The 12,402-nt window shown below is 43.4% G+C and overlaps 1 protein-coding gene across 2 annotated transcripts in view; it reads right to left on the bottom strand.

The window, feature by feature from the left end:
- gfra2b (GDNF family receptor alpha 2b) overlaps positions 1–12,402 on the bottom strand; it is a 180,881-nt gene that overhangs the window by 110,568 nt on the left and 57,911 nt on the right. For both annotated transcript variants that reach the window (XR_007451685.1, XM_049603832.1), the window contains exon 3: positions 1,120–1,197. Coding sequence is in view for 1 of the 2 variants with exons in the window: in XM_049603832.1 (XP_049459789.1) it covers positions 1,120–1,197 (78 nt within the window). In the remaining variant the exon portion in view is untranslated. The remainder of the gene's footprint in view (positions 1–1,119; positions 1,198–12,402) is intronic.

Raw genomic sequence — 12,402 nt, 5'->3', positions numbered from 1 at the left:
AGGGATAAAACACTTATGTCTGGTGACACAAAAGTTGCTGGAACAGCAGGGACAGGTCGAAGACATACACCCAGGTTTGGTGGTGGAAATGCTGCAAAAGGGTAACCAACAACAACTGGTTTGGTTGATGTTTTGTGATGGTTATTATGTGGTCAGCCTTAGGCACAAAAAACACTTGGTACAGTAATGTTCATGTTTGGCTTAAAATACCCAGTTTTGGTGGTACGATCCCAGCTGGAAACACAGTGATGACTCACTAAATCACCACCACTTTTGTTGTTTGTTGGTCTGGAACTGAGGTCTGCAGCTTGGAAGCCGACTCTACTGAGTCACAATCCCAGCAGGAAAAGCAGCGATGTCTCTGTAACTAAAACAGTGACATGACACTATGAAACACCCACATTTGGGGCCTAAACAGCTGCTAAAAATCCAGCAATGACTTAAACACAAACTAGTTTTGTTGTTTGTTGGTCTTGAGCAGTGGTTATACTTGTATGCTACATCACTTTAGAAACGTTGATACGATACATATGTTATGTATTCATGGTTTGCAGAAATGTGCAATGCCAATATTTTGTTCTGGTGATCTGGAACCTTTCATGGCGGACACACTGTCTGATACCGACGTGTATGTGACAATATGGACGATAAAAACATAATGAAAAATGAACACACTGGTTTTCTCTCTGCCCTGAGAATAATGAGAAATGTGCTGCAGTGCATGGGAATTTTGGAAGGAAAACAGGTTTTCATGAAAGGGATGCTTCAGTTGAAGTCTCTCTCTCTCTCTCTCTCACACACACACACACACACACACACACAGTCGTAATTACAAAGACACGCATTCATTCACACACTCACAGATGGGGAGAGCTGTTCAGTTCATCTTAATCAGCGGGAGAGCCACCGAGATTTGTATTCTTCTTGGTAATCCCCCCCAACATCCCAGAGACTATCACTCACTGCTGCTGCAACCTTGATAAGTGTGTGTCAGGCGGCTCAATCTGCTCCAAAACACACACACACACACACACACACACACACACACACACACACACACACACACACACACACACACACACACACACACACACACACACACACACACCGCAGCGGTACCTGAGATGATGGAGGCATGTCGGAATTCCTCTGAGAAATGGATCGGCTCGTAGGGAGATGTCTCGTAAAACTCTTCCCCTGAAAAACAAGAGAAAACAGAAAAGTGTTCAGCTGGAGAACACAGACACACACACACGCACAGACACACACACACACACACACACACACACACGCAGCAGCCTCGTCTGCATTGCCAGGTACACACCTGACCATCTGGCTCTACCTGGAAACTACCTTCAAAGTCAAATTGTCCGTGCTGTCGTGTAAAAATGCTCACAGCAGCAATCTTCGATTTTATTTCAGCTCCAAAAATACATCAGGGACTGTAGGAAATTTATTACAGCGGGGGAGGGGGGCTGACTCTCATATTTCATATACAGGTGAATTACCACATCATAGTTTTACCAGTCCAGTGTCTCTGACGGTCTCCATCCATGTCAGTGAAAACATGGATGCTTCACACACAGAAGATCTATACAATCAGCACAGTTTCAAGATTAGAGTCACCAATTCAGTATCTGACCAAATGTCTCCCCTTCTGTTCCTGAGATATGACGTTAAAACATGATGATGTCACAGTCAAGCTGACCTTTGACCTTTTGACCTTCATTATTTTATCCTGTTAGACATTTGTGTCAAGTTTGGTCAGAATTAGTGAATGAATTCTTCAGTTATGGACAAAAACATATTTTGTAAGGTCACACTGACCTTTGAACCCCAAATTTCATTGTTGAGTCGTGGACGTTCGTGCCAAAGTTGAAGAAATTCCCTCAAGTCGTTCTTCAGATATCACGTTCACAAAATAGGATGTATGAAAGGTCACAGTGACCTTTGACCTTTGACCACCAAAATCTAATCAGTTGATTGTTAAATCCAAGTGGACGTTTCTGCCAAACTTGAACAAATTCTCTAAAGGTATACTTGATATATCACATTGACAATGTGAGACAGACGAGGTCACAGTGACCATAACCTTTGACCTATGACCACTGAGTGCACGTTTGTGGCAAATTTGAAAAAATTCCCTCACACGTTCTTGAAATGTTGAGTTCACGAGAATGGAACCGACATAGAGACATGGAAAAACAGGAAAAAAGTTATTGAGGGATATATACTTTTCCCCATTGTCCAATGGGATGATTTGAGAGGCGGGGCTTCTGTGGTGGTCACGACAACAAGTTTACAGCTGGTAAACAATGGAGGAGAAACTGGTGGTAGTGGTTGCTGGATACCCAGAGCTATACGGCCTGATGATAGACAGCAGGTTGTCAAACTGCCCCTGAGTCATCCTAAAATCTGGAGGAGAAGCTCCTGGACCAACTGGTGGTACTCCCCATGATCCAGCCTCTTTTTTAGGGTCTCATGTACCCACACAGATCTCTGTTTATCTGCTGACAGCCTCTCACCCTCAACCAGAGCTACAGACAGCACCCTCTGCCTCAACATGGCAGCAGCTACACACTGATCACTGCAGGACACACAAACTGTAGACTGACCACACAGGAAGGTTAGGGTGAGGAGGTGATGGGCTGGTTGCCTGGCAACAATAAAAATGCGCAGCAAGTGGGTTTTTTGTTTTTCACTTGTGGCATTCAATTAAAATGTTTTGGAATCTGCAAAAATTCTTTCTTGTGATTGATATAAGCCTTTTTTTTTTTTTTTGCTAGCAAAAACTAGCATTAGCACAGTTAACCATAGCTGTGAATGCACAGTGCTAACGTCAGCGTTAGCTCCACCCTCTCGTCCAAATATGGTCACTTCTGGCTCTATGAATCAGGGATGGTGACGGCCAAAATGCCAAAGTCAAGGTTTAAAACAGGAGTCCATGGACCAATGGGTGATGTTATCTTATTCGCCCCCTGTGAAGCTTCGATAAATATTTCTCCTTGAAGCTTCGATGCACAGACAGAACATGAATTTATTGTTTTACCAGCAGAAACAGAGACTTATCAGGTCTGTGTTTTTCTACCTATTTTGTGCCATTACTGGATCAGAGGAGTCATTTGATGTGACAACATGTTGTGACAGCTGTAGCTCGCTGTGAAAAAATAAAGAAAGGTGTCACCGTCTGACAGATTTCATCATCTGGAGACTTTCAAAAGATTCCCAGTGCGATCATTCAGAAAGTAATTTGTCTTTTAAACATCGTCCACACCGCGGCTGTCATCGCTCCGCGTGTCTTCACTTCTTCACCCACTAAAAGTTTTGTGTTTGACTGCCGGGAAGCGTCGTGTACTTTCCTCTGTAATGCATCAAGGACGACAAACAGAAGCGTCTGAGTGCTGCGACTGTAAATCACCCAGAGAGACAGTCACAGGAATTAAATGAGCTCAATTTGGCCGATTGTAGAGACATCACACATCACTTAATACAAGTTGTATTATGTCGCCAAACTCTGACTGAACTGTGCTCACATCATGTTTCTCTGAATAAATATGTTGCCATGGAGACATTGCTCAATTGTTTTTTCTGTCAGAGGGTGAAACAGTGAAATCAGTCAAATGAAATTTGTGTGAGTGTGAGCTGCAGTCAGAATCAGGTGATGTTTCAGAGGCGTTAATGAGGACATCACCTATGAACAACACTCTGATTCAAAGAGCTTCGTACAGGTCATAAAACAGATATTCAGACACGACGCAGAGGAAGCACACAGTGAAGAGACACAAACAGGTCTTTAAAGATGAAAAGAGCGAATAAAGGAAGAATTTAGTGAAAACAGAACAGAAAACAGAAAAGGTCGACACACAGATACCTGTAGTCAAACTTAAATACTCAACCCAATCACTGGGAGAAGTGTTGGCTATTTACATTTCTGCAAACCACAGAGACGTTACATTTGCATGTTGTGAAGTGGCAGATACATTGAAGCTAAATGTTTCAACAGTCCTGTCGTCACATTTGGTTCCATTTAGGCACCAAAACCACTTCATTATGGTTTCGGCTTGTTCTGGGGGGACTATCCTGGCAGGAAACGCACCGATGTCTTGATTAAAAACAACCAGTTTTCATGGCATTTTACCAGCAAGAAAAGCCACAATCCCCCTATCCCAAATGGATCTCTTACAGACTTGTTGACTCAATCCATCAGGTTAACCTGACGGAGAATTGGGACACCACTTCCCCTCAGGTGAATGCGCAAAAAAAACAAGAGGAAGGGCCAAGACAAGGGCTAAGGGGAAGAAATGGAATCGGTCCTAGGTCTGTAAGGGCTTAGGGCTTGAGTCAACAAGTCTGTAAGGGATCCATTTGGGATTGGGGGATTATCTCAATAAAGAGCAACCACTGTCTTGTGGCACTATCCCGGCAGGAAATGCACCAATATCTTGGTAAAACACAACCACTTTTTGTGGCAGCATCCTGGCAGGAAACGTGCCAATGTGTTGGTAATAAAAGCAACCAATTTTCAGGCCATAAAAGCTGCTGGAAACACACTTGTGACACACAGTGACACTGAAATCACAGCCATTTCTTTGTATGTTTGTTTGTTTGTTGAAAAAATTCCAATATCTGAATATGAAAGAGCATAAATAAATAAATAAATAAATAAATAATAGACCCTTCGATTCTGCCAGTTAAACATATATTCATTGCCATCCTCATGTTGTTCCACACACCATCATTGTGTTGACTGCTTGCTGCTGAGCTGCAGTAAGAAGACAAACAGAAATGGCTAAATGTCACTTCAGGACAATGGAGCAACAGAAGGAGACAGCGGGGAGCTTGTCATCAACTTCACTCTCCTCCCACTGAAGCTACGTTCACAACAAACAAGCACAGAGTGATCCAGAAGCTTCTTTCACCTCCACACAGACTTCTTTTTTGATTTCAGGTCGAGGACAAAAGACTATCTCAGTACATCACTTTTATTTTAAATTCTGACTGTTGTACTAACGTGAGTCAAAAACTAACGTTTTTATGCACATTTCAAAGCTTCACATCAGGAAAGCTGTTTGGCCAATGTTAGCTGAGATGAAAGAACAATGTAAACTTGCTTATTTAAAAACAAATTTCTGTTCGTTTTTTCTCCTGTAGATTGTTAAATGGCCGAGTTGCCTTGATTTGTTTCCGCTTGCTCTAGTTCTTCCCCTCAGTTTACTGGAGGATCACAGTCACATTTAAAGTGACACGTACGAGTTTATTAACTTCCCACCAGCTGATGAAAAGGAGTCTGACTCACGTTTCTTTTCTGCATCATTTCAAAAGCTCACTTAGAATTCGGCTGACAGTTGAATAGAAACATGACCAGCGCGTCTGACTGTCAGCTTAGATTAGCAATAGATTTAGACTAAGCAACAGATTAGGTTATTTTAGCACAAGCTCTGGAAAGGGATGTAAAAAGCTAGCCTGGCACCAGGTATCCAAAATCATTGAAAACCACCGCTCGGTCAGTGACTTCCAGCGTCAGACACCAATGTCCTTTCATGTCGGCATGATATGCAGCCGGTCAACATTAGACACCAACCGGCCGTACACTAAAATTCAACCATCTGTATATTTTCATTCACTTACCAGGGTTGTGGGGGCAGCAGGATGAGCAAAGTACTCCAAACGTCCCGCTCCCCAGCAACACTTCCCAGACCAGATGAGATATATAGTCCCCCCAGTGTGTTCTGGGTCTGCCCCAGGGCCTCCTACCAGTTCCATGTGCCCAGAAAACCTCTAACGGGAGGCGCCCAGGAGGATCTTGATCAGATGCTGAACCACCTCAACTGACCCCTTTTGATGCGAAAGAGCAGCAGCTCTACTCCGAGCTCCCTCTGAATCCTTAGCTCCTCGACCAGCCCAGTCTCACTCCAAAGTCGTCAAATATCGGTGCTTGGGCAGTGACTTCGGCATCAGACACCAGTTAAAAAGGCCGTCCTTTTCACGTCAGCATGATACGCCTCTTGTTGCTGTTATTGTTTAACAGAGCTCAACAGCATCAGGGGGAAATGCAGCCGGACAACAACGAAAGTTAAGGAGGCGAAAATCTGAGTAGGGAAGGTGGGAGGGGTGGTGGGCGGGTCCAACAACCACCTGGTTTACAACTCGTAAGATTGTAAAGCCAAACCCTGTTCTTTTGTCCTAAACCCAACGACGTGTGTGTTGTTGAAGGAAAAAAACATCAGTTGGTGGTGGTGTACCGACATAGTGCTTTTATTTTGAAAGAGACTGTATCAAACTGTACATTTCCTGTGAAAACAGAAGTGTATTTTGAAAACAGACAATGCATGTAACAGGCTGAAGTTGACACGGCGTCCCAGAACGTCAACAACCAACACACCCAGGGTACCTTGGACGTCATATGTAAGTAAGTAAGTAAAACTTTATTTTTATAGCACCTTTTTTAACGCAGGTTACAAAGTGCTTTACGTTGACATTGGGACACAATGAAAAGAGGAACCTAAGACCATAAAAGACACATTCAAGAACACATACAGACAACACACACGTATACGAGCACAGTGAGCATGCAGTCATCATCCAGAGTATAAACTTGAATTTATCAAATGTTAGGAGTAAGCCATTCTAAAAAAAAGTGGTGTTTTAGGTGTTTTTTGAACCAGTCAACAGACTCAGCTGATCTAATGGAAGTGGGGAAGTTGTTCCAAAGTCTGGGTGCCAGGGCAGCAAAAGCACAGTCACCTTTGGTTTCTAGTTTGGCACGTGGTATGGCCAACAGGTTTTGGTTGGAAGACCTAAGTGACCGCTCAGTGGTATGTGGGCTTAGTAGCTCAGAAATATAGGTGGGAGCTAAACCGTGTAAGGCCTTATAGGTGATTAAAAGAATCTTGAAATGAATCCTGAGCTTCACTGGCAGCCAATGCAGTGAGGCTAAAACAGGAGTGATGTGAGATCTACGGCCAGTCCTAGTTAAAAGCCTCGCTGCTGCATTTTGCACAAGCTGGAGACGTGACAGGACAGCTTGGCTAAGGCAGGTCAAAAGGGAGTTGCAATAATTGAGACGGGAAAAAATGAAGGCATGAATGATATGTTCCAAATCAGAGGCTGACAATAATGGTCTGATTTTTGCAATGTTCCTGAGTTGAAAAAAAAACCCAGAATTGAACCATTTTATTGACACGTTCAAGTTTCAATTTAGGGTCAAATGTAACGCCAAGATTCCTAGCATTAGTTTTGACATGGGGGGCAAGTGGGCCGATATGCTGAAAGATGCCTTGAGCAGTATTTTCAGGGCCAAAAATGAGAATCTCAGTTTTGTCAGAATTTAGCTGAAGAAAGTTGACAGACATCCAGTCCTTTATCACAGCTAAACAGTTGTGGAGAGTGTTTAGGTTCCTAAGATCATCTGGCTTTACTGAAAAATATAGCTGAGTGTCATCCGCATAGCAGTGATAGGACATACAACCAAAATGACTGATTATCTGGCCCAAGGGAAGCATATACATTGAGAAAAGAATGGGGCCAAGGATTGAGCCCTGGGGCACCCCATATAACAGCAGAGTGGACGAAGACACATAGTTACCTATGGAGACAGAAAAACATCTATTTGACAAATATGACATGATCCATTGCAGGACTTTCCCTGAGATACCAACACATGTATTCAGTCAGCTGATGAGGATGGAGTGATCAATGGTGTCAAAAGCAGCGCTCAAGTCCGTGGACGTGGAAAGTCCATGACCAAATGTGGACATGTGACGAGTTCGCTGTGAGAATGTGATGATACTCCCCCTAATCATTAGAGTGTAAAACAAAAATAAAAGTGCATGTTTGAGCTCACATTATTTGTAAAGGTCAAAATCTAAAGTTCGGTGCTCATGAAAAGCTCTCAGTGGAGCCGTGTGTGAGCACGGGGCATTACAGGGGAGCTACGCCCATTTTAAAGAAATCTTACATGTTCTTCCTGCAGTCTGAGACAGTCTAGAAATATCCATTAACATGAACAACTGTCTCTCAGAACCAAAGTGCTAAAAGTCAAATTTTTGAATTTGTAAATTAAATTTCTTGCCTAAAGTTTGGAGGAACCATGTCAGTCAGGACCTGCAGCTTTTCTTTTCTCTCTGCCATCGTCCTGCCTGCTGCGTTCCTGGCACCAAGGCAACATTTACTTTTTAACATCTGGATAATCAGAGCCAAAGAAGGGTAAATCACTCCCAGCTGCAGAACTCTGTGGGCGTTTGTGCTGTAACATCATTATGGTAACACCTTCAAGAGTCCAAGTGATTCTCATTCATGATGAGGTCACTCATTCTTTGTGAATTCGCCCCTGTCTGTCATCAAAGTTTGTATCAGTGTATGAGAGACTCCACCTTTTAAACGTCAAGGAAAGTTTTATAATTTAATCACAGAGCTGCTTTCACACAGAAGTTCAGCCGGTCGTGTTCCAGAGGAGCCAATAAGCTCATATCACAGCAGCTGCAGGCGGACAGGCTGGACATCATCACGCAATATGTCAAAGGCAACAGACTTTTGTGGTTATCCACACACACACACACACACACACACACACACACACACACACACACACACACACAGCTGAAGGGAACTGTCTACCTCTGGATGAAACTCAGTCAGATTCATCTGTTTCATTAATGTGTCTGAAGATGTTGAATTTAAGCTCATTACAACACACACACGCACACACACACACACACACACACACACACACACACACACACATTCAGCCCAGATACATAATACAATATTCAGTGTCTATAAACAATCCAATTATCAGAAAACATGTTGGCATTATACATCTGAAATTTTATGTTTCGACAGTGCCGTGATTAACGTGTGGTTAGGTTTTTACAGGAAACACTGCGATGAGTCCATAAAAAACAACTATGTTTGGAGCTTAACCACCGCACGAAACAGTGACAGGTCTCTAAAAACACCCACATTTAGTGGCTGAAAAGCCACTGGATGAAAAAAGAAAAAAGCGATCCGCACACCAAAAGAGCTCTCGTATGCAATTTTTATTTTGCGTGACGTTTCGAGTGTGATGCTCTTCCTCAGACTGCTGAAAAGCCACTGGAAACACAGCCACAGGTCCCTAAAAACACCCGTGTTTGGGGGCTTAAAAGCCACAGGAAACATAGTGGCAGGTCCCTAAAAACACCCATGACTGAAGGCTGACAAGCCGCTTAAAACACAGCAAAGAGTCCCTAAAAACATCCACGTTTAGTGGCTAAAAAGCTGCTAGAAACACAGTAATGGGTCCCTAAATACCATGAATGTTTTGGGGGTTAAAATGTTGCTGGAAGAACAGTGACAGGTCAGTCAAAATAACCATTTTTGGAGGCTAAAATGTCCCTGGAAAAACAGCGAGGAGTCTCTTTAAAACACCCACATTTGAGAGCTGACAAGCTGCTAGAAACACAGTGAAGGGTACCCCCCCCCCCCGATGACATACGTATGACACGTTCATGTGAATATAACATATCTGTGGTTTGCAGAAACAGAAACACCAACATTTTCTCCTTGTGACTAGGCTGTAAAAAAAGGACTTGAGATAATTAAACACAAAGGAATACAAACATCAGTGAACAGCCTGATTTAACGCATTCTTCTTCTTACATGTGTGACAACAGCAGCAACAGTAATGAAAACAGATGCTGGTGACATGCTGAGAGCCAAACACACGTTTAAAGACGGAAACAAAAGCGCACACATCATTACATCCCCCCGCTGCCTGACAGATGATGCATGTGTCATACACATGTGTATTTTGTGTGGGACACAGCATGGAGCTTTATCTCAGGTGTAAATATAGAAATACTGCAAACACATGCAGAATGTGACGCTAGAGATGCAACATGTGTACGATACAGGAACATGCATCACATGAGAGGTCACTTCACACTCACTTACACTCTTGAGTCAGTTTATTACAGCATCTGTTGATCCTGCTCTTAATGTAGTGTGTTTATTACAAGTGAAGATCCGTCATGCTCTCCACTTTTTTAAATTAAAGTAAAACGTTCAATAAGCTTCTTGTTAAAACTGATGTCCGTGTTGTCCGTGATGTCAGTTTGTAATTTTGACATTTTTGGGATGTCATTTAAAAAAAAAAATCCAAATCAGACAATGTTTCTTCAGATTAATTATTTAATTTGAACACAACCCAGAACAGCAGGTTGTCAAACTGCCCCTGAGTCATCCTAAAATCTGCCTGTAAACGTCCATGATGGAGGAGAAGCTCCTGGACCAACTGGTGGTACTCCCCATGATCCAGCCTCTTTTTTAGGGTCTCATGTACCCACACAGATCTCTGTTTATCTGCTGACAGCCTCTCACCCTCAACCAGAGCTACAGACAGTACCCTCTGCCTCAACACACTGATTACTGCAGGATACACAAACTGTAGACTGACCACACAGGAAGGTTAGGGTGAGGAGGTGATGGGTGGTTGCCTGGCAACAATAAAAAGACACAGCAAGCTTTTTTTTTGTTCCACCAGTGGCATTTAATTTTTTTTTTAAATGCAGTGTGGCACACCGCACGGTTTGCAGCCTGCAAAGCGCTCTCTGTGTGATCGGGGCCTTAACTGGGCTTAAGGCTTTGTGTACAAACTTTCATATGAATGAATGTGACCCCACCTCCAGCACTCTATCCAGGTGTCATTGTATATCCATGTGTATAAATGCTGACAGCCGGCTCTGCCTCAAACAAACCAGTCAGCATTAGCTCCCCTCATTTAGCTTTCATAGGCAGAAACAAACATTTATAACAGGTTTATAATGTAGCTGTAGTCAGACACAAGGACATCTGAAGTGTGTGCTAATGTCTGGTGTTTGTTAATGATGCTTATAAATGTTGCATCAGTGCAGTCACAGTGTTGCTGTTGATTCTGATAAAACATGAACCACCTACTTTCCTAATTTTATTCAGCTCAGCTGTAGCACAGAGTAGCAGTCTGAACACGACTCTGCAAAGTGACTCCACAAATACTAAACGTGGCGTTGACGCATGAGCTTAGCATCGCCTCAACAGCAGTTGATCAAAGAGCTTGTTTTCTTTTTACCTTTAACAGGAAATGGACTGAGGATTACGGCAGATTGCACCCAACAGCCAACATTTCCCTTCATCCTTCAGGTAAACACTCAGCAGAGAGTAGCTTATTCACAGTGCACTCAGAGGCAGCATGACATTTCCATTGGCATCTGCGGGAACATTCTGTGCCGTGCCAGGATCTCCAAACTAACAACTTCTGTTCATTTGGTGTTTTGTCTTTAATCTTTGCACCACACATTAGCATGCCAGCGAACTCCGCTGCTGATTTACTACAGTCCTGTTACAACGCTGCCCTAAATTTCTCTGCAATCATCTGCCACCCGTGAGCATTTGTCTGGCATTTAGCAGCGATGCGGCCTCCCACTGCTGCGCTGGCACGGCTCCTGCCTACAGTTACAGAGTGGAGATCATTGCGTCCCGCAGAGCTTCTTACACACTGAAATAATACTTCATGAGAGACAAACAAGGCGGCAACAAATACACACATCCACCAGAGGAAACAGACGAGCACTCCTTTGTCACAGCTGCTGTGTTTTATGATGTCTTCATGTGCTGCAGAGGACACACGTGTTGAAGAGGAGGAAAAATAAAAGACTTGTCTGAAGGAGTTCTCTCTAAATAAATGCTGGAGTGTCTATTTTTGGCAGTCGGGGTAATGTCCATAGATTGGTGCTGAGGGGAGATGAAAGGAAAACTGAAAAAAAAAGAAAAGGCGGAGGTATTGGCAAAAGTGCTGCTCGGTGTCTGCAATTACTGGCAACAGCAGCAGCTACATTTGGAGGAGCTGCTTTTTACATTGTCAACATGAGGAGACTCGGCTCAGGTTCCTGAGAGTTACATCTGTCACGTCCGGACAATTCTGCCATTCATGATTAAGGTTCAGCGATGACGCAGGAAGCAGCGGGGCTGAACCCAACTCAGAATGATGTCAGTCTCACGGGCAGCGTGCATGGGCAGCGTCAGAAACCAACGAAAAAAGCCGTCTTTTAATGTTGGCATATATGTGCCCGGTTGCCGTTATAGTTCAATGGCGCCCAGCTGCATCAGGGGGAAGCGCGGCGGGACAAGGACAAAAGTTAAGGCCGCAAAAGTCCAATTGGGGCAGGTGGGAGGGGTAGAGGATGGGTCCAACAACCACCAACTTTCACCTGAGAGAGAGGTGTTCGCATCCTGTAAGACTGCAAAGCCAAACCCTGTTCTTTTTTCATAAACCCAACCATGTGTGTTGTTGAAGGAAAAAAAACATAAATTTGCGGGCTTGTACCGATGTAGTGCATTAAGTTTGTAAGAGAATCTAAACTGTACATTTCCTGTGAAAACAGAAGT

The sequence above is a fragment of the Epinephelus fuscoguttatus genome, linkage group LG18, assembly GCF_011397635.1.
Source record: "Epinephelus fuscoguttatus linkage group LG18, E.fuscoguttatus.final_Chr_v1".
NCBI classification, from domain to species: domain Eukaryota; kingdom Metazoa; phylum Chordata; class Actinopteri; order Perciformes; family Serranidae; genus Epinephelus; species Epinephelus fuscoguttatus.
Note: the sequence above shows the minus strand (reverse complement) of the source record. Positions and strands in the feature narration are given on the sequence as shown.